The sequence below is a fragment of the Microcaecilia unicolor genome, chromosome 2 (assembly GCF_901765095.1).
Source record: "Microcaecilia unicolor chromosome 2, aMicUni1.1, whole genome shotgun sequence".
In the NCBI taxonomy this organism is placed as follows: domain Eukaryota; kingdom Metazoa; phylum Chordata; class Amphibia; order Gymnophiona; family Siphonopidae; genus Microcaecilia; species Microcaecilia unicolor.
The window spans coordinates 230,200,276-230,226,263 of NC_044032.1; the positions used below are offsets into that span (position 1 = coordinate 230,200,276).

Sequence of the window (25,988 nt, forward strand, 5' to 3'; positions counted from 1 at the left end):
GAACTGCCAGGACACTTTCCCAGACGTCCTAGCCACCATCATCTCTGTTCAACAATGTATTGCTTCACAGCCTTTGCTAGGCCCACCAGCTGCCCTAGTAGTTCCAAAGATGGGGATCTGAGATACCATCTCTTTCCTTTGGAGCATCCAATAGGCAAGGAGAACCTGCCAAGTCCACCAAGGAGAGAAGTACTAACTCCTTTCTTGTGTGATCTTTGGCGCAAGTGGAATATACTCCTTAGTAAAACCCTGTTTGGTCCCATCCAGGAGCAGAACAAGCCACTTGAAATGAAAAAAGAACCAATAGCAAAAAAAAAACAAAAACTAGAAGAAGTCTCAAAGCCTCTTCATTCAAGCTGCTGTACCAGCCCAGAACTGTCAGGCCAAGAGAGTCCTAGATTAATCTACAGCCGCAACCAATGAGCCTAGCCAAGATACATATATGACAGACTTCTTTATAAGACCACAAGAGATTGTAATTACTGCGTAAACCATAGATTCCCGATTCTATGTATCTTGGATAATAAAAACGTTTAGTACACTGGATTTCTTTGAGAGGAGACACTCCAGCTCAGCAGCTCAACATATGCTATATTATATGTCTCCACCATTGCCTGGCCCTGAATAGCAGACTTGGCCTGGGAAAGCAACTAATGGATCTCTTTAGAGCTTGCCTCTGGCCCCAACCCACAAATTTTGACCTCTCTGATACATAGTAAGCTGTATTGTAAGAAAAGCATTAGCATCATATCTGTTATTCAAATATTCTAATGCTTGCATATTAGGTGTTTCATTGATACCATACTGACAATCCTATTATATCTTTGTTATCTGAAAGTTCTTCCATGCTGTCTATTAAGGTATTGTTTGTATTGTACTGGCATTTATCGTATTTCTTTTATATGTTTGTTCTGCAGTGCTGTTGTGTATATTTCTAATAACGGTTTTATTGTTGGTCCTATTATTAGGTTTCACTTATCTCATCTAAAGGCCCCTTTTACTAAACCATGCTGGCGATTCCCATGCAGCAAATGCAATGAAGCCCATTCGAATTGAATGGGCTGCGTCACATTTGCCACACCAGGAATCACTAGTGCAGTTAAGTAAAAGAGGTCATTTTACTATTGTTATGCTGTTAACAAAACTGTAATTTTTATGTTAAACTGTACCTGCTGTACACCACCTTGGGGGAGTCTCTTCATAAAGATGGTTAATAAATCCCAATAAATAAAATAAATCCTTGTCCCCTGCAAAGGGTATTGCAGTTGAGCTTCACGCTGGCCAGAACCCACTGCTCCCTAACGAAGCAGCCAAAAGGGCAGGCCTTGGAGCACCACATGAACTCAGAGAGTCCACACTGCCCACAGAATACCTACCCTTATGGCAGCCCCTCTCCCGAACCCAGCCCCCCCACCCCCTTGGCAAGTAGCGGGCATAGGAGCATCCCCGCTCACTCCTGAAGACGTTCCGGCTCCAGGTCAAAATTGCTTTGCAAGACTGCTGCTGGAGATCCCAGCAGTCATTTTGAGATTAGAACGGCACAGGTAAAGGCAAACTGCTGCCGGGGAAGGCACTCTTTGTTTTCAGCTTCAGTTTCTGCTGAAGCCAAGTGGCCAGTTTCAGTCACAGATTCATTTACTGCCGGGCTCAAACCAAACGGACTTATATCACACCAATCACATCACAGCCCTTCTAGTGGTTATTGCAGCAGACTTTGATCCTGGAAACTGGGTTCAATTCCCACTGCAGCTCCTTGTGACTCTGGGCAAGTCACTTAACCCTCCATTGTCCCAGGTAAAAATAAGTACCTGTATATAATGTAAACCACTTTGAATGTAATTGGAAAAACCAAACAAAGGTAGTATATTAAGTCCCATTCCCTTTCCCTATATTTGATAGCTATGAAAAACGCTAGAAAAAAGGTTCCGTCTTATGTACAAAGAAACCCCCAGTTTCAGCTGCTCAGTAAAACTATTATGATAAATATTTGATAATATCAGTCTTCAAATCTATAAAATACAGGAGAGAAACTCAATATAAATCCCATACGTCTTGGTTCTGTAAAGCTAAGATACTTACCTGTAGCAGGTATTCTCCGAGGACAGCAGGCTGATTGTTCTCACATGTGGGTTGATGTCCGCGTCGGCCCACGAATCGGCATTTTGCAAGCAAAATATTTAAAAAGTTTTGCCAGAGTCTTCTGGCGCATGTGCAGCGCGCACCGCGCATGCGCGAACTGATTTCCCACCCATCACATACAGAGAAATAAATAACTCCAAAGGGGAGGGTAGGTGGGATTGTGAGAACAATCAGCCTGCTGTCCTCGGAGAATACCTGCTACAGGTAAGTAGCTTCACTTTCTCTGAGGACAAGCAGGCTGCTTGTTCTCACATGTGGGGTATCTCTAGCACCAAGGCTCACTCAAAACAATGAACATTGGTCAATTGGGCTTCGCAACGGTGAGGACATAACATAGAATGACCTGAAACCATAAACAACTGAGAGTGCAGCCTGGAACAGAACAAAAATGGGTCTAGGGGGGTAGAGTTGGATCCTAAACCCAGAACAGATTTTGCAGCACCAACTGCCCAAACCAACTGTCGCGTCGGGTATCCTGCTGAAGGCAGTAGTGAGATGTGAATGTGTGGACTGATGACCACGTTGCAGCCTTGCAAATCTCCTGAATGGAGGCTGAGTAAGTGAGCCACTGATGCAGCCATGGCTCTAACATTATGAGCTGTGACATGACCCTCTAGAGTCAGCCCAGCTTGGGCATAAGTGAAGGAAATGCAATCTGCTAGCCAATTAGAGATTGTGCGTTTTCGATGGCGACTCCCCTCCTGTTGGGATCGAAAAAAAACAAACTGAGTGGACTGTCTGAAGGGCTTTGTCTGCTCCATGTAAAAGGCCAATGCTCTCTTACAGTCCAAGGTATGGAAACTGCTTTCGCCAGGGCGGGTATGAGGACGGGGAAAAAATGTTAGCAAGACGATAGACTGGTTCAGATGGAACTCCAATACCACCTTCGGCAAGAACTTAGGGTGCGTGTGGAGGGCTACTCTGTTGTGATGGCACTTAATATAAGGTGCATGCACTACCAAGGCCTGAAGCTCACTGACTCTACAAGCTGAAGTAACAGCCACAAAGAAAGAGACCTTCCAAGTCAAGTACTTCAGATGGCAGGAATTCAGTGGCTCAAAAAGAGCTTTCATCAGCTGGGTGAGAACGATGTTGAGATCCCATGACACTGGTGGAGGCTTGACCGGGGGCTTTGACAAAAGAAAACATCTTATGAAGCGAACTAAAGGCTATCCAGAGAAAGGCTTATCCTCTACACGGCGATGATAAGAACTAATCGCACTAAGGTGAACCCTTACGGAGTTGGTCTTGAAACCAGACTCTGGCAAGTGTAGAAGGTATTCAAGCAGGGTCTGTGTAGGACAAGAAAGAGGACCTAGGGCCTTGCTGTCACACCAGACGGCAAACCTCCTCCATTTGAAAGAGTAACACCTCTTTGTGGAATCTTTTCTGGAAACAAGCAAGGCTCGGGAGACACCCTCTGAAAGACCCAAGGAGGCAAATTCTAAGCTCTCAACATCCAGGCCATAAGAGCCAGAGACTGGAGGTTGGGATGTAGAAGCGACCCCTCTTTCTGAGTGATGAGAGTTGGAAAACACTCCAATCTCCACGGTTCTTCGGAGGACAACTCCAGAAGAAAAGGGAACCAAATCTGACGCGGCCAGAAGGGTGCAATCAAGCATGGTTCCGCAGTCCTGCTTGAGTTTCAGCAAAGTCTTCCCTACTAGAGGTAAGGGAGGATATGCATACAGAAGGCCTGTCCCCAATGTAGGAGAAAGGAATCTGACGCTAGTCTGTCGTGGGCCTGAAGCCTGGAACAGAACTGAGGGACCTTGTAATTGATCTGAGTGGCAAAAAGATCCTCTGAGGGGGATGCCCCACGCTCGGAAGACCTTGCGGACTATGCTCATGTTCAGTGACCACTTGTGAAGTTGCATTATCCTGCTCAACCTCTCAGCCAGACTGTTGTTTACGCCTGACAGATAAGTGGCTTGCAGAAACACGCCATGATGGCGCGCCCAAAGCCACATCTGGACGGCTTCCTGACACAGAGGTCGAGATCCGGTGCCCTCCTGCTTGTTGGTAATATGCATGGCAACCTGATTGTCTGTCTGAATCAAAATGATTTGGCTGGACAGCCGGTCTCTGAAAGCCTTTAGAGCATTCCAGATCGCTTGCAATTCCAGGAGATTGATCTGAAGACCTTTTCCTTGAAAGGACCAGGTTCCTTGAGTGTGAAGCTCATCTACATGAGCTCCCCACCCCAGGAGGGATGAATCCATCGTCAGCTCTTTTTTTGGCTGAGGAATTTGGAATGGACATCCCAAGGTCAAATTGGATCGAATCATCCACCAATGCAGAGAATCCCAAAAGTCAGTGGACAGTTGGATTACATCCTCTAGGCGCCCCGCAGCTTGGTACCATTGGGATGCTAGGGTCCACTGAGCCGATCTCATGTGTAGGCGTGCCACGGGAGTCACATGATCTGTACAGGCCATGTGGCCCAGAAGCCTCAACATCTGCCGAGCCGTGACCTGTTGAGACGCTCGAGCTAGGGACACCAGGACAGGAGGTTGTCTGCCCTTGCCTCGGGAAGATAAGCTCGAACTGTCTTTGTGTTCAAAAGGGCTCCAATGAATTTCAACTTTTGGGCTGGAGTGAGATGGGACTTGGGATAATTGATCACAAACCCCAGTAGTTCTAGCACCTGAATAGTCAATCGCATGGACTTCTGAGCGCCTGCCTTCAAGGTGCTCTTCACCAGTCAATCATCAAGATAAGGGAACACATGCACTCCCAGTCTGCTTAGCGACGCTGCGACTACCGCTAGGCACTTTGTGAATACTCTGGGTGCAGATGCCAGAACAAAAGGCAGCACACAGTACTGGAAGTGCTGAGTTCCCAACAGAAAATCGAAGATTACTTCCAGTTCACAGGAAGTATCGAGATGTGTGTATAAGCATCCCTTAAATCCAGAGAGCATAGCCAATTGTTTTCTTGAATCATGGGAAGAAGGATGCCCAGGGAGACCATCCCGAAGTTTTCTCAAACTAGAAATTTGTTCAGGCCCCTTAAGTCTAGGATGGAACACATCCCCCCCCCCCCCCCCCCCGTTTTCTTTTGCAAAAGGAAGTACCTGGAATAGAATCTCAGCCCTTCTTCCCCTGGTGGAACAGGTTTCGACCGCACTGGCCTTTAGAAGGGTGAAGAGTTCCTCTGCAAGTACCTGCTTGTGGTGGGAACTGTAAGATTGAGCTCCCGGTGGGCAATTTGGAGGTTTGGATTCCAGATTGAGAGTGTATCCTAACCGGACTATTTGAAGAACCCACCGGTCGGAGGTTATGAGAGGCCATCTTTGTTGAAAAAACATCAACCTCCCCTCAACCGGTAAGTCATCCGGAATGGACACTTTTACTGAGGCTATGCTGAACTGGAGCCAGTCAAAAGCCCATTCCTTGCTTTTGCTGGGGAGCAGAATGGGCCTTAGTCGCACGCTGTTGACGAGAACTAGCTCGCTGGGGTTGAGCCTCGGCAGGTTGCCGAGCAGGAGTGTACCTATGCCTAGAGTAGGCATAGGGGGCACTCCTCCTCCCTCCAAAAAACCTCTTAGATGAGGAGGCAGTAGCAGAAGGCGCCTGGTGGGAGAGAGAATCCATAGCATCATTATGCATCTTGATTCGATCAACTAGATCCTCTACTTTTCCTCCAAAAAGATTGTCCCCCGGCAGGGAACATCAGTCATCCGCTGCTGGACAGAATGATCCAGGTCAAAGACAAGCAGCCATGAGAGTCTGTGCATCACTATACCTTGAGCAGCGAATTCTGGATGTCACGTCAAAAGTACCCCTGGCCAGGAACTTGCAACATGCCTTCTGCTGCCTTACCACCTGGAGAAAAGGCTCGGCCAGCTCCGTAGGGAGTGCATCAACCATGCTGGACAGTTGACGTATCGAGTCCCACAAGCGTACACTCGTGAAGAGCTGGTATGACTGGATCTTGGCAGTGAGCATTACGGCCTGATACGTCTTCCTCCCAAAAGAATCAAGAGTCCTAGCTTCTCTGCCTGGGGGCGCCGAAGCATAGTATCTAGTAATCCTGGCTCTCTTGAGGGCGGAGTCCACCACCATGGAATTGTGGGGTAACAGACCTCATCAACCCAGGTTCACTGTGGATCCGATACTGGGAGTCAGCTTTTTTCGGGACCACGGGGGCAAACAGAGGGGCGAAACTTCGCATAAGGACTTCTTCCTTCAGTACCTTATGCAGAGGAACTGTCACAGTCTCTTTAGATGGAGAAGAATAATCCAAGACCTCGAGCATCTCAGTCCTGGGCTCATCCTCAACAGGGAAGAGAATAGCCGTAGCCATTTCCCGGACAAAAGAGGAAAAGGACAGACTCTCCAGTGGAGACAGGCTCCTTTCTAGCAGAGGGAAAGGATCAGAGGGAATCCCAAAGGACTCGTCAAAAGAGAAGTACCTGGGATCCTCATCTGACTCTCACGAACACTCCTGCTCAGTGTCGGATAAAACCTGAGTTAAGGTGCTTCGACACTGGACCTGCCTCGACGCCGAGGAACGATGTCCTCTATGGTGATGTCGAGAGGTTGATGCCCTGTCCAACTGCGGCGAAGCTCCCGCCACCAATGTCTAAGGGGAATCGACCTGGGTGGCAGCTGACGGGGCAGTTGGGGGCCTCACCACAGGTAAAAGGCCAGACACTGCTGCAGCAGATGGTACAGAAGGCGCAAGCACCCCCGACACTGAAGCTGACTGACTTAGCAGTCCCTCCAGAAGTTCTGGAAACATGGTCCAGATGCGCTCGGCGAGAGCCGCCATCAGAGAAGGCTGCGGGGTCGGTGGGATAGGCAGTGTCAGAATCCGTGGAGGCTCGGGAGCCAGGCATCGGGCTGCTACGAGACAGATACATCGACACCTCCTGTTTCGAGGGGGAGTGATCCTCTCGGCGCCAACGCTTCTTGGGTGCCGACTCTCTCAACGTCTCGGAGCTCCCGGTACCATGTGAAGGAGAACGACGACAGTGCTTCTTAGCCTTCGCTCAACGCCCGTCATCGAGACTCCTCAGTACCGATGAGGACGTGGAATCCTCATGCTTCCTCAGGGCCAGGTCCGACAAAGGCCGGTCCCGACAAAGGCCAGTCCCGGGGGGCCTGCATAACAGGAGGCCTCGAGGCAGGTGGAGACCCACTCGACACCTCACTGCTTCAAGCACGAGTTGGTCTCATAGCAGTCATTACCTCTCTCCCTGACGTTGATGTTCCCTTCAATGCTCCCTTCGATGTCGAAGGACCAGACTGAGCCCCAAAAGGTTTTTCTCGTTGGGCCTCTCTAGACGCTTGGGTCCGTTTCTTCATATGAAGATACAGACTACAAGCGGCTGGGCTATGGTCGGGCCCAAGGCACTGGATATACCAAGCATGGGTATTGGTACCCGAGATCGTCCAGTTGCATCGAGTACAACGCTTGAAGCCGCTGGGTGTCTTCGATGACATGGAAGGAAAAACAGCTTCGGCGAAATCAAAAGATGCAATTGTGCCTAAAAACAGAAAAAGGAACAAAAGAGAAAAGGAGAGAACCCTACCGCGCGGCCTAAAGGCCGGCCGTGAAGAAAAAAAAAGAAAACTTAAAATAAGCGAAAAAAACTAAAAGGAAACCTTATTTTTATTTTTTTTAATCTTATAAAAAAAAAATAAGCAACAGAAGCGAACGAACTCGCTATCAGTGAAGACTCTTCCTGGGCCTGAAGAGGAGCAGAAACAAACGCTGCCGCACCTCAACGCAGATAAATAAAAACTGAAGAGAAGTGCTCACGCAACTGGTGGGAAATTAGTTCGCATATGCGCCGTGTGCGCTGCACGCACGCCAGAAGACTCGGGCAAAACTTTTTAAATATTTTGCTTGCAAAATGCCGATTCCTGGGCCAACGCGGATGTCGACCCACATGTGAGAACAAGCAGCCTGCTTGTCCTCGGAGAACACAAACTCCACATTCCCTAATAGAGCCAAGCATTACCCCTTACAATTCACCATATAACAAAATAAAAATATTAAAAGTATGGTATCATCTCAAGAAGAATACAAAAAAAAAAAAAAAAAAGGGTACTCGCAACCTACATAGCCAAGACCGTATTAAAACAGCACTAACTCCTATAAGTGAAGTACAGAAACCCAGCACTGCAAATATTAAACCAGAGTCTAGAACCCCATACTCCTGTACAGGGAAAACAGAACATATGTGACAGCTACAGATCCCTATATGCTGACAAAATCTTTCACCTTAGTCACACACAGAGAATATGGTATAGAATAAGGAAACACCGAGTAGAAACATGCAAATGAAAAACAAACAGCAACCTCTAAATCTAAATTCTATGAGCAGTAAAATACAGGAAAACGAGAAACAGAAATGCACTTTCTTGTATTTTGCGACTTAAAAGAGAGAGAAGCACATTTCCCAAACTGACACATCCCAACCCTTAAAACATATACACATACCTTACTTACTTACTCCTTTCCACACAGTCGCAAACTCCACCCCCCTCAACCTCCAGCCTTTGCACTTTTAAATCCCACCCCTCCCCCATTCCTGCCCTTAGTCCTTTTCTCTTTGACCCTCATCTCTCTCTCCGTCCCCTCCTCCCTCAACTTACTCTTCCCTATTCTCTTCCTCCAGTCTTCTCACTTCTCGTTTGCCTTCTTTTCCTCTCTACCCCATTCCCTCCTACCTTCTCTCTCCATCCTGCTGTAGCGATCCTGTTTCCCTCATCCTAGCCCTCCATTACCTCTCTTCTCTTTCCTAACCTCTTCCTAATGTATCTTTTCCTTTCACAAGTCTCCAATTACCTCCTTGGCCGAGTTCGGCTATTTAAAAATTTATACAATAAAAAAAATACAATACGGGCCCTGTGCTTTCCGCAGCCCAGCACTGCTGGAAGAAAAATTCTTGTCCCAGCAGCAGTCTGGTTGCCTTCCTGATATACCTTTTCATATGAGCGCAGAAAATCGGTACACTGCTGCTAACTTACTTTTTCCAGTTGGACGGAAAGAGCTGTCATTGCTGCTGCTTGAACCGGAGTTCAGATTTAGCTCCTACCCGAGGCTGTGAACAGCAGCTCAAACCACCCCACAGCCTGCTGTTCATGGAGCGGACTCTCTCCCCCAGCCGCAACACACATCAGGCCACTGGAGCCTCGGATTACAGCCACACCTTGCAACAGCCTAAACAAAACATCAAGCCACTTCCACTTTTTTAAGAAGTATTAATAAAGTTTTTTTTTCTTGTATACCAACGTAGATGGCCCTGTAGATCTGCTTTCCAGTTTTACTTTCTCTTTCCCGTAGTCAGTAGCTCAGCCCCTGGACCTACCTCAATCTCACAGTCTTTCTGTCGACAAGTAAGCAAATAAAAAGTAGCTGGCTGCCAGCACTTCCTGCTCCTGCCTGCCTCTCCCAATACCCCAGTAACTTGTGCTGCAAAAAAGGAGAACTTGCTCAGGTTGGGCAGATCTTAGCTCATGTCTAAAAAAAAAAAAAAAAATCGCACGGATCTTTGCTCATATTAAAAAAAAAAATAGCATGTTGGTCTTCCTGCCTACTGCAGTGTTTCCAGAGAGCAGTAGCAGCTTCTAGCATTAGCAATTTCTAGCAGTGAGAGCGTTGTAGTCCCAAGGCCAATGGCTTAGATAGGACTGAAGGGGTGCTGCAAGGAAAAATTGGGCCACTATAATAAAATATTTTCCAAGGTAGTAGGGGGCAGAGTAGATGGGAAGTGGGGTTGGAAATTGAGGGATATTTCAAATAGAGTGTGTGTGGATGGATACTGGAGGTAGGAGTAAGCATGGTGTGGGGGTTTTACATGTGGGATGTGTTGATGGTTATCTAAGATAGCAAGACTAAATGGGGGTGTCCGTTGTGGGTGTGATATCTAAGGTATGGGAGAAGGGCCTTGTGTATATCAAGAGCACAGTGAAGATGTGATGTGTGCACATGTGATTTGTCATGTGGTGTATATGTATAACTCATTCATAGACCTTGCAGTTCTCCTCTCTGGTCAGACAGCTTCTGGGCAGGAATTTGGGATTTGCCACCCTCCTCCAATATTATTATTATTAGCATTTGTATAGCGCTACCAGACGCACACTGCGCTGAACACCTGACACAAAGAGACAGTCCCTGCTCAAAGAGATTACAATCTAAATAATGCAGACAGACAAAACAGTTAAGGGTGAGGGAGGTACTGGGTGAGAAGGAAGGAAGGGACAAGGGGAGGGCAACCGAGTAGTGGCTAGGAGCTAAAAGCAGCAGTGAAAAGGTGGGTTTTCAGCATTGATTTTAAAACAGGTAGAGATGGAGCTAGACATATAGGTCCAGGAAGTCTATTCCAGGCATAAGGTGCCGCGAGAGAAAAGGAACCTGGAGGTAGCAGTGGAGGTGAAGGGGGACGACAAGAGAGATTTGTCCAGTGAGCGGAGTTCACGGGGAGGGATGTAGGGAGAGATGAGAGTGGAGAGGTAATGGGGGGCTGTACAGTGGATGCATTTAAAGGTCAGTAAGAGAAGTTTGAACTGTATGCGGAAGCGGACAGGGAGCCAGTGAGGGAGCCAGTGAAGTGACTTGAGGAGTGGGCTAGTGTGGGTATCCTCTTTTCTTTTAACCTGAGAACTGGGTGGCGCCAAGAGCCCTGCCTTGAGAAGCCTTAGGAACAAGAAAAAAAAAAAAAAAAAAAAAAGACACTTTCCCTCAAACCCTGGGGCTTTAAATAAGCTAAGGTGACCATCCCACTTGGATACCCAGCTAGAAAAATCCTCAGTGATTTCCATGCTATGCAGCTTCCAAGGCAGTTCCATTCTTGACAGGGCATAGAAAGAAATGCACGCTAACTTTCCACAGGGCTGCTGGTGACACAAGTCACTCGAGGTTTACCACTGTCTTGTTCCTATCATCACCCCCTCCCCCCATTTCCAAAACTTCACTAGCACAAAGGACCACCACTGGCAACAAGTTGATATTTTACATTTAAAACCAGAAAACCCATGGAAATAAAACTTTCACTCAGAGCAAGATGCACTAACTACACGCTAAAAGCTCTTCCCGACCCCCCGGTTGCTGCTTACCGATTTGGAAAACAACGGGGACGCATGAAGGAAATCGCATGAAAATGAGCTGCTCGCTGTTAGCATATTTGCATGCGATTTCCTTCCAGCCAGTCGATCAGGTGAGCATGCGCAGAGCAGCCATACATTAAGCGTGGCTGCTCTGCGAATGCCACAGACGGCTTCATACACGCCGACAAGCTGCATGTATAATAGTCGTCTACAGACTTTGATCCTGCCTCGAAGTGCCTGCCTGCCAGCCAATCGCAGTGCATTTAGCTGACACTGGTGTCAGCTAAACGTGCGGTGAGTGGATGAGAGAGACCAGCTGGAATGGCTGGAGCAGGGAGCTCCGGGGGTGACTGGTTCCGAGTGCAGTCATTTTGTTCATATTTCTAGCTCACTTTAGCTTGCTGCCTCCTAGAGTAGTTCTTAAATCAACCCACCAGCAATAGCACTGCGACCATTTTAATTTCCCATGTGGATCGTCAGCACAGTTCTGCAACCCTCCACATCTTACTTTGGGAGATCTTAGAAACACCAGACATCAGACGGAGGAGGGTCAAGGTGGCTTCCGGTTTGCTTCTCAGTCATGGGCACTTTGCTGAATTTATTAAAGAGGCATTGACGAGAGTTCCAGACCTCATGTTAAGATTTCAGATCTGAAGGTAGGGTTTGCTTCTGTGCATCGGGTCGGAAAATGGCTCTGCATTGCCTTGCTAGCACATTTGTATAGTAATTAGCTCATAATAGCTTTGCATTCCGTTTTCGTTGGCTGCTACTGTGACAGGAAAATGGCTCGGAGAACCCTTTTGTGCATGTCCCCGTTTAGTACTGGCACGCTAAACTAACTAGAACTAGTTTTAAAACCACGTTGCTAGCTCGTTAAGTTTAGTGCATCTGGCCCTCAGTGTGCTGTTTTCATTGGTCCCATAAGAAAAATAACTAAATTGTTACTGAACAGTGAACAGAGGTTTCTCTTACAAAGCAAGGTACCACAAGAGACCCGATAGAAACCTCATTCCTATTGACGTAAGATTAGCCATTCTGGTCAGACCAATGATCCATCTACTCAGTATTCTGCTTCCAACAGTGGTCAATCCAGGTCACAAGTACCTGGCAGAAACCCAATTAGTAGCAAAATTCCATGCTACCAATCCCGTGGCAAGCAGTAGCTTCCACCATGTCCATCTCAATAACAGACTCTGGACTTTTTCTCCAAGAATTTGTCCAAACCTTGATATGCTAACTGCTGTTACCACATTCTCCAGCAATGAGTTCCAGAGCTTAACTATTCTTTGAGTTTATTTCCTCCTATTTGTTTTAAAAGTATTTCCAAGTAATTTCATTGAGTGTCCCCTGGTCTTTGTACTTTTTGAAAGAGTGAAAAATAAATTCACTTTTACCCATTCTACACCACTCAGGATTTTATAGACCTCAATCATATCCCCCCTCAGCCATCTCTTTTCCAAGCTGAAGAGCCCTAAACCTCTTTAGCCTTTTTTCATATGGGAGGAGTTACATCGCCTTTATCATTTTGGTTGCTCTTCTTTGAACCTTTTCTAATTCCACTATATCTTTTTTGAGATACGGCGACCAGCACTGAATGCAGTACTCAAGGTGAGGTAACACCATGGAGTGATACAAAAGCATAATAATATTTTTGGTCTTATTTTGCTTCCCTTTCCTAATAATTCCTAGCATCCTGTTTGATTTGTTGGCCATTGCCGCACACTGGGCAGAAGATTTCAGCGTAATCTGTACAATAACACCTAGATCTTCTTCTTGAGTGCTGTCTCCTAAGGTGGATCCTAGCATCAGTTAACTATAATTCAGATTATTCTTCCCAATGTGCATCACTTTGCATTTGTCAACATTAAATTTCATCTGCCTTTTGGATACCCAGTCTTCCAGTTTCGCAAGGTCTTCCTGCAATTTTTCACAATCCACATGTGCTTTGACAGCTTTGAATAGTTTTGTGTCATCTGCAACTTTAATCACCTCACTCGTCGTTCCGATTTCCAGATCATTTATAAATATGTTAAATAGCACTGGTCCCAGTACAGATCCCTGCGGCATTCCACTATTCACCCATCTCTATTAAGAAAAATGGCCATCTAATCCTACCCTCTGTTTTCTGTCCAATAACAATTCCTAATCCACAGAAAGACATTGCCTTCTATCCCATGACTTTTTAATTTTCTTAGGAGTCTCTCATGAAGAACTTTGTCAAAAACTTTCTGAAAATCTAGATACACTAAATCAACTGGCTCACCTTTGTCCACGTTTGTTTACACCTGCTAAGAAATGAAGCAAATCGTTGAGGCAAGACTTCCCTTGGCTGAACCCATGCTGACTCTGTCCCATTAAACCATGTTTGTCTATGTGCTCCATAATTTCCAGTATTTTGCTTAGTACTGAAGTCAGGCTTACTGGTCTGTAATTTCACAGCTCACCACTGGAACCCTTTTCAAAAATCAACATTACAGTGGCCACCCTCCAATTTTCAGGTATTTTATGGACAATTTGATGACAGGTTAAAGATCACTAACAGCAGATCAGCAGTTTCATGTTTGAGTTCTTTCAGTTCCCTGGGGTGTATGCCATCTGGTCCAGGTAGCTTTCTTTAACTTGTCAATTTGACTCAGTACATCTTCCAGGTTCACTGAAATTTCTTTCAGTTCCTCCACAATGTCACCCTTGAAAACCATTTCCAGTACAGGTAGATCTTTTACATCTTCTTTAAAGACCGAAGCAAAGAATTCAATCAATTTCTCCACTGTGGCCTTGTCCTCCCTGAGGCCCCTTTTGCTCCTTCATGATCTAACAGTCCTACGAACTCCCTTCACAGGCTTGCTGCTTCTGATGTACCTCAAAAAGGTTACTATGAGTTTTTGTCTCCACGGCAAGTTTTTCTTCATATTCTTTTTTTAGCCTTCTTTATCAATGCTTTGCATCTAGCTTGATAGTGCTTATGTTGCTTCTTATTTTCTTCATTCAGATCCTTTTTCCATTCTTTGATGTTCTTTTGGCTCTAATAGCCTCTTTCACTTCACCTTTTAACCATACTGGCTGTCTTTTGCTCTTCTTTCCACCTTTGTTAATACATGAAATACTTCTGGTCTGGGCTTCCACAATGGTATTTTTAAGCAATGTACATGCCTGATTTAAAGTCATAACCTTTGCAGCTTACCCTTTTAGCTTCTTTTTAACCATTTTCCTTATTTTGTTGTAGTTGCCCTTTCAAAAATTAAATGCTGCTATAATAATAATAAGACATAAGAATCGACACAAAACAATGGATAGCACTATTGCAACCTTCATCTACTGACCAGAAATTAGTTTCATGAGAATTATTTTCTACAAGTTGGGGAGTGGAATGGTTTCCAGATCCTATATTCATAAGGTCAGATGAGGTGGCTATAACCCCATGCTTGAGCATCACTGCTTGAATCGGGTGGGTTGAAAAACCAGACTTAAAACGGAGGATACTGGTCCCAACTTACGTGTTAGGAAAAGCTATATTAAACAAGTAAAAGGAGCAGCATTGTATCTAACCTTAGTTCAAGTCTCAGTGCATTTCTAATTGAAGGTAATAAATCAATAAAAAGAAATGTAACAAAAATAAATAAATAAAAGAAAACAAAGGAAAGAAAATAAGATACCTTTTATTGGACTAAACGTAATACATTTTTTGATTAGTTTTCAAAAGTAACATCTTCAGATCAGAAATTCAGAAATGAGCAGATGACGACATATCAAAATATATATGTGAACCATAAAAGCATTTGTAAACCCCTCTGGTGGCAGAGAAAGATATTGGTTTCCCAAATTAATCTCCACACCAGACCAGAAATTTCTTGTAATATATTACTGATTGGGTGTTAAATGATTATAAATGTCTCAACATGAGTAGATTTTAAATAACACATAACTTTTTACCTTGCAGACTTATGAGATTACAACAGCATCTTCGAACAGAAACACTCTCAGATAAACATCATTAGACCTCTAACTTGGAGACTGTCATTTAACCAGCACAGTTTGGGCTAGGTTCTTTAATTTGATTTCCCTTCTTTTGTCTTTCAGGCTCTTCAGAAATCCAGTTTCCATTTCCAGGCTACAACAACAGATAAGTATTTTTCTCCCTCTCTGTCACATTAAATTTCCCTCTTCCTCTGTCTTAGAATGCACATTTTTGTCCATTTACTCAGTCACATAGCTCCCAGGTTTTGCTTCCTTTTCCTAGGACTCTTGGTTGGGTACCTTCTTCAGAGGCTTTCAACGTCTTCTCCCAGGATCTTCCTAGGTAAGTATTCCGCCTCAGATAGCGCTCCTACTCTCCTAACTTAAAGGAAAAGAAGGAAAACCCTACCTCCCTAGTGTGTATGTCTCCTTTGTGTTACCAGTTCTTTACATGACACTGTATTCTAGCTAATCCATTTGAAATAAAAGGATCATTAGGTACCCTAACTACTTCCAACCCGCAGTTTATTGCTGTGTTTCTCTTCCTCACTCAAGCTCTACTTCACTCTGTGTCTCAGGCCCCTTACTAAGCTTCTATAGCTTTTTTTTACCAGCAAGAAAACTGTTACTTAGACAGCTAACTCAACAAGCCTCACAATAGATATAATCAGTTCCTCAAATTTGTCATTTCTTTAATACACATGTTACTAGTTTTCCCTTAATAATTTGTTGGTTCTAATCACATGGGAACCATACTAACACTGGAGAAAGAAAGGCTGTGGAGAGTGGCAAATAGGTCACTAACTCTGAATGAATGGATCAATCAAATCACACACTCGCCATTTCCCAACCAAATATCATCAAAAACCATTTTACCAGCTGACCTCAGTCAACACATTGTGCAATCACTCATCTCCGTGTCTCCCTCCCAACTGCCTCATGAAACAGTTTAGAACTTTAACCCAGCAGTAGTGGCCATGAGGCAGCTCAAGCTATCTCCTGCAGCTAGCTGATACATGGCACACCAAATAATTCCAAACTGAAATAATTTCTTTCCTTTTTACAATGCCAGTTCCTCTCATCTGCTCTGCTCCATGACTCAGCTTCTGATGAGCCGGTGCCCAAACTCAATGCACTTCTGTGAACTTGCAGATTCGGGGCTGCCAACCTTCTCTCAAATCTATGCAGGGAAAGCCATCCCCGACTTGGCCACGGCCCATCACTTGCATCAGGCCGATTCTTCCCCCCCAAAATAGCCCCTTCACTCCTGGCACAAATTGGCACCTACCAAGTGTGCATACATGCATGCAAAAATCATGATGTGCATATCTGCACCAAGCAAGCCTCACACCAGTGGCATAGCTACATGGGGCCACGGAAGCCTGGGCTTCCTCAAATTTCCCCTGGGCCCCCGAGTTTCACTAAAAGGAGCATACAGGATGTAAGGGGGAAGAGAGAACAGGGCAGGCAATGCAGTGGTGCTGGAGAAGGCTTCAGCTGGCGGGGGTTGGGGACCCCCACCAGCCAAGGTTATTTGCTCCCCCCCCCACCTCGGGCTCTGGCCCCCTCCCACTGTGAGGTCTGGCTACGCCCCTGCCTCACACCAGTGCCATTCTGCAGCTGCATCTTCCCCACAGCCCAGGTCTGACAACTCCTGACAGCAAGAAGACAACAACAGCCCACAAGTCTCCCTCTGCAGCCACCCTGGGGATCCAGCCAACAGTCCTCCTCAACTTGCCAGCCCTCAGGCCCGGGTGAGCATTTTTTTTAATCATTTTTTTTTTACCCTGGTTACATTTCTCCCGGCTTTCTCTGAATAGATTTGAGAGAAGACTACTCTACCACTTTACCCAAATTAATAAACCTAAATTAAGTGCCTTTGTGAACAGGTTCACCCTAGGCAGTGGATAAAGGCATCTTACACTGTATGAACATAAGTATTACAGCTTTATCTCAGTTCTGGGTCCCCCTTCCTACAATACCACTTCAAGACTGAAAACTAAGGGGTCAGTATTCAGCACAATTTAAGTAGGCAAGAGAGGCTCCTGCCCATTTAAACCATACCGAGCAGGCCAGCTGCCAATATTCAGCAGCATTTAACCAGGCAGTGTTACAGAATATTGGCCTTAACCGCCGCAGCACTGTCCAACTAGTGCTGGGACAGTCTGTAGGCAGAGCTGGAACTAAGAAAAAAAAAGCCTCACCATACTAGGACAGACCAAAGGTCCATCATAAGGGTGTTGTCCCATCCTCTATCATTTTTGTCACCCTTCTCTAGCCCTTTTCTAATTCTGCCATATCTCTTGAGTTGTGGTCAGTGGCGTTCCTAGCCTGCATGACACCCGGGGCAGATCGCCGATGCGCCCCCCCCCCTACGAAATGACACCTCCCCCCCCCCCCCCCGGCGAAATAACAACCCCCCCCCCGGGTGCCACGGCACGCGCCTGTCGGCTGAGTCCGAGTTCGCTAACTTCATTCATTCGCTGCAGCTCCCTCTGCCCTGGAACAGGAAGTAACCTGTTCCGGGGCAGAGGGAGCTACAGTGAACGAACGAAGTTAGCGAACTCGGACTCAGCCGACAGGCGCGCGCTGCGGCACCCCCCAGCAGCGTGCACCCGGGGCGGACCGCCCCCACCGCCCCCCCTTGGTACGCCACTGGTTGTGGTGAATAAAATTGCACAGTCAAGGTATGGTCACACCATGGAGTGATACAAAGACATTATAATATTCTCTGTTTTGTTTTCCATTCCTTTCCTAATCACTCCCAACGTTCTATTTGCTTTCTTTGATGCCGCCGCTGCACACTGAGCAGGTTTCGATATCATCAATAATGACAGTGAGGGTGAAGGCCTCCGGGATGCAATCAGCACTAAGGGCCTAGCCAGGATGAAGGACTCCAGGGTACGATCGGCACTAGGAGCCCAGCAAGGGAGGCAGCTTCCAGGGTGCTATCAGCACCAGGGGCCCAGCAAGAGATAAGGCCCGAGATCAGAGTAGACTGGGAGTGGGTGAACTGGCGGGTAAGGAAGGGAAGACCTAGACCACACTCAGCCATGCCCACACACTAATCTGATTAGGCAGCAGAAAAGAGCTTATAGCTGTTACCTGGGCAAGCCAGACTGACGGGGACTGAACACTTACAATTGATGCCCTCTGGCACCACAGTCATCAACTCTGAATACTGGAGCCCAAGAGTGACTGTGATGCTAGAGGTCATAAATTGAAATAGTATTTGGTTTAAAAAGATTAGCCGTCATTACATTTGATTTGTTGTATTTGCTAAAGAAAACCCTGAGCAACAGGATCTAGGAATATGGTGTATAAAGACTGAATAGTGGTATATATATGCATAGATTTGTATAAATAGTTAAATAAAGCTTGTTTAATTCATTAGCCAGCCCTGTTCATCACAGTACTTTTTATTATTGTTCCTGGGGGGAGAAGAGGGTAATCTCACCCTAACAGCACTTTTCTTTCCCAGGAGAAGGCACCAAGTACCAAGTAAGGGCCCAACAGACTGCCTTTGGGAGGCTCTAACCAGGTCAAACCTCGAATCCAGGAGTGCCCAAGTAAGGGGGTATTACAGCCAAAGTGGAATTGCTGTGATGGTTCAGGCAGAACCGTGAAACATTCACCTATGATGGGGAGCAAAAAAAACTTTCCTTTTCCAGGATTATTCCCCTGACCTGTTGGAAAGGTGATGACGATTTACTCCACTGTGTAACATAACGCACGAGTGCAAGATCGATTTATATTCCTTTATCCTGCTGTTTTGAAAGTGTATGTAGAGGGCAGTGGAACATGTTCGATACCATACAATCAGCACAGGATTTTGTGAACACATTACCTGCTATGGAGAATTACTGTTATCAAGTCTTGCACTGTATTTGGCACTGTTATTCTTATGTGAGACTGATAAGCTTTCATTTTCTGTGCTGGCATTGGCCAATATTTCTTGATAGTTCAATTGTTTACTGTCGTATATGTGGTTTACTGCTGGCTTGGGGGTGGGAGACCTCCTGGCTCATAGAGTGATCTCAGGTTCTCTAAGGCAATAGGCGTGAGAGCACTCTGCAGACAGGTGATGTTGGGGGGGGGGGGGGGGGTAGGTTCTGTAGTATGGGGGTGGTGGTGCGAGTTTTTGAGACTTCTGAGATTGATAGCCATAATGTTTTTTGTATGTTTTTGGGGGGTGGACCAGGCTATTGGGTTGCCCATTCTTGGGAATATTTCCTCCATTGGTTTCCTGTGATCCTGGATGGAGCTGGGCACCCAGTGACAGTTACATGGATTCGACTACCTCTACACTCTGTCCTTTTCAGGGGCCCTGAGTAAGGCTACTCACAGTGGCGTGTGCATCATTTTTTGGAATGCGAGTGGCATTACTTTCCCTGTTAAACATGCCAAAATGTTAAGGGCACTGAAACGGCATAAGGCAGATATTGTGCGTCTACAGAAAACCCGACTCTCCTCTACGGAGCATCAGATGTTGAAAATGCAGTGGGTTGAAGAGGTAGATTGTTCCTCAATGGAAGGGTGTGGGGGAGGTGCAGTTTTATCAAACATATAAACGGCGAGTGACCTTACTCACGCGCAAATGCGCAATAGAGACTTCCCTCTCTGCCCCGCCCCCGCGTCAATACGTGATGACGGGGGTGGGACAGAGAGGGAAGTCTCTACTGGCATGCTGCAAACGTCAGAACCACTTCCCCTCCCCCGGAGTCGCTGCCGCCCCTCCATCTGGCCCGAGCACTGTGAACTTACATCACCACGCAGCAGCAGGCACATCAGCAAAGCTGCCGTCGGGCTTCCTTCTCTGCCTTTGTCCCGCCCTCGCCGACGTTACATCACACGAGGGCGGGATACAGGCAGAGAAGGAAGCCCGCCCCGACGGCAGCTTTGCTGATGTGCCTGCTGCTGCGTGCTGATGTAAGTTTACAGTGCTGCTCGGGCCGGGTGGAGGGGCAGCGGCGGCAACTCCGGGGGGGGGCTCGGAACCCCCCCCCCCATTCCAAAAGTAGCCCGTTTTCAAGGGCTCAACGGCTAGTTAATACATAAGTGATTACAATGTGCAGAGTCAGCTTTTGTTTCAGGATGTGAGAGGGCACTACCTGGGTGTCCAGCTTAACCTGCAAGATCGGGAACTGGTATTTGTGCGAGTGTATGGTCCAGTCCCTTATGAAAAAGCCTTTTTATAGACAACTGATCTAAGAGTGTGTTAAATACTCAAATAGTTGCAGGGGACATGAATTTGGTGGTGGATCCTAGTATGGATTGTTCGACCAGAATATCAGGGGACTTGGGGGGGTGGATTCTGGGATGGGTATTAGATCGCTTTTTTATGGCTCAACTTGCTAGATTCCTAGAGACTCTTACATTCTTTTTTTATTTTATTTATTTATTAGTTTAAATCATTATTTCACAACAAATTATGATCATGTAATAGGCATTAACATCAGGAAAAGAAAAAAAAAAAGGAAAAATAAAATTTATAGCCATTTCGTCCACTAAAAATAAAGAAACATTGGTTCCAAGAAGAGACTCTTACATTCTGATGACAAAAGGTTTTACTCATACATCTAGAGTGCATCAAACAGTTTCTCATATTGATTCACCTTGGGACACAAAGAGGCATATTTTCAAAGCACTTTGGGAGGCTAAGTTCCATAGGTTTCTATGGAACTTTGGGAGGCTAAGTGCTTTGAAAATGAGCTTGATAGTGGGAGACTGAATACTTTATAAGAGTCTGCAGGAATCTCGGTGAGAATATTTCTATGCTTTTATTCCTCCCTCCCTTCTCCTTTATCTCTATGTTTTTATTCTCCCTCCCCCCCCCCCTTCTCCTTTATTTAATTTTTTTATCTTGGGGTGGTCAGAATAAGTCTGTTGCATGTTATCTTGAAGCAGAGGGTCATAACAGTCCAGGCCCTCTGCATTCTAATTCTCTCTGTTTGATTGGTGCTCTTGTGTTTCTGGGAATGGGGTGAAGAGAGGTTAAAATTTAAAACTTTTTGATGACTGTAATGGTTCACTGATTGTTTTCTTGTTTCGTTGTCAACAATAAACCTGAATTAAACCTTATCAGTGTTGTCAGTACAGGAATTCCACAATCACATTACAAAGAATGTTAAGTTCCTTAACACTGGAGAAGCAAAAAAATTACATGTTCAGATTTAGTGAATGCATACACTTAGTTATAAAACAGTAATTATTACAAAAGCTTGCATTTTTATACTGATTGTAGATAATGGCTTATAATCATTCATCAACTGTTGTGGTAATTACAAACTTTTATAAAGATAAAGACCTTGATTTAAGTAAAGTGATAATGTTTACATTAGATGGGGCATCTATATTGTTAGGGAAGCATAATGATGTGGCAGCAGTTCTACCCAGATCTACCTTGAGGAGCTTCTGTGTTGCCCACAGAGAAGATCTACGAATCAATAATGCCTGGAAGAAGGTTTCATTAGTGAAAGGCACTGAAACTTTTACAAACCATTTACAAAATGTTTCATCTGTCATTTGTGGAAAAAGTCAACATGTGAAGAGCATTGTCGGGCTACTTTAAATCTCTTTCATTCAGGCCTTTGAATTAAGTTAGGTGGCTTCAAGGCATTTTGCTATGAGAGCTTTAATGAGCAATTATACAATACTGTCACATTATTATAAAGAACAAATTGAAGAAGACAACAGCCCTATTGACATATACTGCTTAGACGAACTGGTCAAGCCAGAATATCCGCTATCACCATTCTGAGTGACTAATTAAGAGAACTGGCAGAGATGTTAATGAGCACCACTTAAGAAGTCAGCATAACAGTGGAGGCTTTCCAATTTCACCAAAGCCAAAATTATGAAACTTCAATCAAAACATCTTGACAACTGTCCATTTTTTCAAAGAAGTAAAAAAAAAAAAAAAAAAAATAGCATTGTTGACACTACAGCTGTAGTCCATTTTGTGAAACAAGCTTGTGATCACTTTGATAGCTCAGAAATACAAGATTAAAGAAAGGTCAATTTTTAACAATGATTACTTTCCCACCTCACAAAATTTACAAGAGTTCTTATAGAAAAGCGCAAATGGAAATATTAGAAGGAAGATATAATACCTTCCTCAACAGGTCAGAGAGCAGTTTTAGGGAAAATCTGTATAATTAGTATGTGAAGTTTCAGTTAACAGCGAGAGTGATAAAAATGAAATGTAATGAATTATTGTGAAGACATATTCTGCAGCAGAACGTTTCAATGTTCTGTCTCTTTTTCTGGACATTTGTGCTACATTTCATGCACCTAACGCTGATTGCAAGAGATGGTTTAGCTTGATGAACCAAATTCAAACAAAGAACCATTTAGAAGTGGACTATTGGGTCAACCTTATGAGAATTAAACTTTTGGATAATGCTTATTCTTTCTGGAAAGTACAACAAAAAATAAGAACTGTGAAATGTGAATGACATTAAGACAAAATATTAATGTACTATTATAATGTAAATCAATATATTACTACTAACTTTTTAAAATATTAAATGACTAGTTAAAAAAGGCCCATTTCTTAATGCAATGAAACGGGCACTAGGAATGTAATGAGTTCCTGCCATTAATGTTTCCACGGTTGTATTCTGAATATAATTGTTGTTTACATGTGTAAGATTTCTTTATACACAATATTTTTTTGTGTAAACTGTGTTACAATGTGGTAAAAGGTTTCCTTGTTCAGGCCCTTCAATCAGTTTAACAATCACATCAGAAGAGCTCCTTACTCGTGAGAATGCAACATACAGTTGCCCAGGTGAGAGACTGAGAGTGACAGTGTGTTTTACAGATAGTGTAAGAGAGAGATACACAGAGTGATTGAGAGTGTGTCTGTGATGTCTCTGTGTGTGATGTGTCTGTGTGTGACAAAGTGATTAAATGTTTGTCTTCCCTTCCGTTCTGTGCATTTGCCTCCACTGATGTTCGTACCTCCCTGTATATGATTGTTTGTTAGAGATTCAATCCACTCCACTTCCCTCCTTCAAGTTCCGTTCTGTCTGATTGGTTCTTCGTTGACAGTGAGAGCCAATGAAACGCTGAACTACAGACTTACAAACCCTACACTGTCACAGTGCCACGGAGTCAGCTTCAGAATGTTGGAGGTGCTTTTTATTATATAGGATTATTAACTTAATAATAATAAGCTTTCGCAATTTTGTCACCTTGTTGCGATTACCATTTTAAAAATCACAAAATTTGGTCACTGAAAAGTTTTGCAAATGGGCTGAAAATTTTGCACAGTCCAACATTCTTTGGTGGTCAACACCAGCTATGATTCCCCAGGCTTCAATGACAGGAAGTAGTGTAGTCTTCAGCATCCAGCAGGTAAGAAAATTAAACAAATTGAGCAAGCTGTATGTATGGTCATAGGGGCTAGATTTGTGGGTGCCATGCACCTCCAATATTGAGCAAGTTCTTTCATTGTGTACACGGAGGGATAATTTGTACAACATTCTGGGAGGGGGGGGGGGAGCCTATTCTGAAAGGATGGGCTCCACCTTAACCAGGCTGCTGGGATCAGCATTTAAAAAGGAGATAGAGCAGCTTTTAAACTAGAAACTGGGGGAAGGCCGGCAGTCGCTCAAAAGCGCATGGTTCGGAATAAGGTATCTTTCAAAGATATCACCAAAACAGGGAAGATAGGGTATCCCAAAAGTGAGGTTGCAAGAGAGACCATAGTAGATCGGATGTCCTTAAATAAAAATAAAAAACAGATAATAGATTGCAAATTAATACTGTCAAGTACTGAGCATAATGATATAAATATGAACAACAGTTTGAATTGTCTATATGTGAATGCCAGAAGCTTAAGACATAAGATGGGAGAGTTAGAATATATTGCACTAAATTAAAAAATATAGGCATCTCTGGACCTGGTGGAAGGACGATAACCAGTGGGACACTATCATACCGGGGTACAAATTATATCATAGTGATAGGGTGGATCAAATTGGTGAAGGGGCAGCATTGTATGTTAAGGAGAGCCTTGAATCAAATAGATTGAAAATGCTGGATTGAAATTCCATGTATAAAGGAGAAAAGGACAGTGATAGAAGTGTACTATCGTCCACCTGACCAGAATGAACAGACGGATGTAGAAATGTTGAAGGAAATTAGAGATGCTAAACTGGGCAACACAATAATAATGGGTGATTTCAAATACCCAAATATTTGACTGGGTAAATGTAACATCAGGGCATGCTAGGGAAGTAAAATTCCTTAACAAAATCAAGGACTACTTTATGGAGCAGCTGGCATAGGAGCCGACAAGAGAAGGAAAAAATACTAGACCTAGTCCTTAGTGGAGCACATGATCTGGTGCAGTAGGTAATGGTGCTGAGGCCGCTTGGTAACCGTGATCATAATTTGATCAGATTTGATATTAGCTTTGGAGTAAGTATACGCAGGAAATAGTCTCCTTTTTTAAACTTAAATGCTATGAAAATGAGAACAGTGGAAGAAAAAAAAAACTTGAGGAGCGGCTGCGAGGGTCAAACATTTACATCAGGCGTGGATGCTGTTCAAAAATACCATACTGGAAGCCCAGGACAAATATATTCTGCATATTAAAAAAGGAGGAAGGAAGACCAAACAACAGCCAGCATGGTTAAAAAGTAAGGTGAAGGAAGTTCTTAGAGCTAAAAGAAAATCCTTCAGAAACTGGAAGAAGGAACTGACTGAAAATAATAAGAAACAGCATAAGGAATGTCAAGTCAAATGAAAAATGCTGATAAGGAAGGCAAAGAGGGACTTTTGGGGGGGGAAAAAAAAAAAAAAAAAAAAAAGATTGCGTTGGAGGCAAAAACACATAGTAAAAATTTGTTTAGGTATATTAAAAGCAGGAAGCCAACAAAAGAATCGGTTGGACCGCTAGGTGACCAAGGGATAAAAGGGGCAATCAGGGAAGACTACTACTGGTGCCAGAAATGGTATTCAAAGCTGACGAGTCGGAGAAAGTGAATGAAATCTCTATAAAGCTGGAGGATGTAATGGGGCAATTTGACAAATTGAAGAGTAGCAAATCTCCTGGACTGGATGGTATTCATCCCAGAGTACTGATAGAATTGAAAAATGAACTTGTGGAACAATTGTTAGTAACACGTAATTTATCTTTAAAAATCGAGAATGGTATCGGAAGAATGGAGGGTGGCCAATGTAACGCCGATATTTTAAAAAGGTTCCAGAGGAGATCCGAGAAATTATAGACCGGTGAGTCTGACATCGGTGCAGGGCAAAATGGTAGAGACTAATATAAAGAACAAAATTACAAAGCATATTCAAAAGCATGGATTAATGAGACAAAGCCAACATGGATTCAGTAAAGGGAAACCTTGCCTCACCAATCGATGGACCTTTGGTCTTTTCCCAGTGTGGCATTACTTATTACATTTCTTTGACGGGGTGAACAAACATATGGTGAGCCGGTTGATATTGTGTATCTGGATTTTCAAAAGTAATTTGACAAAGTACCTCATGAAAGACTCCAGAGAAAATTGGAGAGTCATGGGATAGGAGGTAGTGTCCTACTGTGGCTTAAAAACTGGTTAAAAGAGAGAAAACAGAGAGTAGGTTTAAATGGTCAGTAGTCTCAATGGAGAAGGGTAGTTAGTGGGGTTCCCCAGGGGTCTGTGCTGGGACTGCTGCTTTTTAACATATTTATAGATGACCTAGAGATGGGGGTAACTAGTGAGGTAATTAAATTTGCTGATGACACAAAATTATTCAAAGTCGTTAAATCACAGAAGGATTGTGAAAAATTACAAGAGGACCTTACGAGACTGGGTGTCTAAATGGCAC

The 25,988-nt window shown here is 44.4% G+C and overlaps 1 protein-coding gene across 7 annotated transcripts in view; it reads right to left on the reverse strand.

Moving 5' to 3' along the window:
- PTBP3 (polypyrimidine tract binding protein 3) overlaps positions 1 to 25,988 on the reverse strand; it is a 286,927-nt gene that overhangs the window by 225,641 nt on the left and 35,298 nt on the right. Inside the window, exon 1 of one of the 7 annotated variants that reach the window (XM_030193766.1) lies at positions 9,123 to 9,423. The exons of 5 other annotated variants lie outside the window; for them this stretch is intronic. In XM_030193766.1, coding sequence (XP_030049626.1) covers positions 9,123 to 9,152 — 30 coding nt within the window. In that variant the 5' untranslated portion in view covers positions 9,153 to 9,423. Of the gene's footprint in view, positions 1 to 9,122; positions 9,424 to 25,988 lie in introns of those variants that run through there. One more of the 7 variants, XM_030193769.1, reaches the window with a different exon arrangement.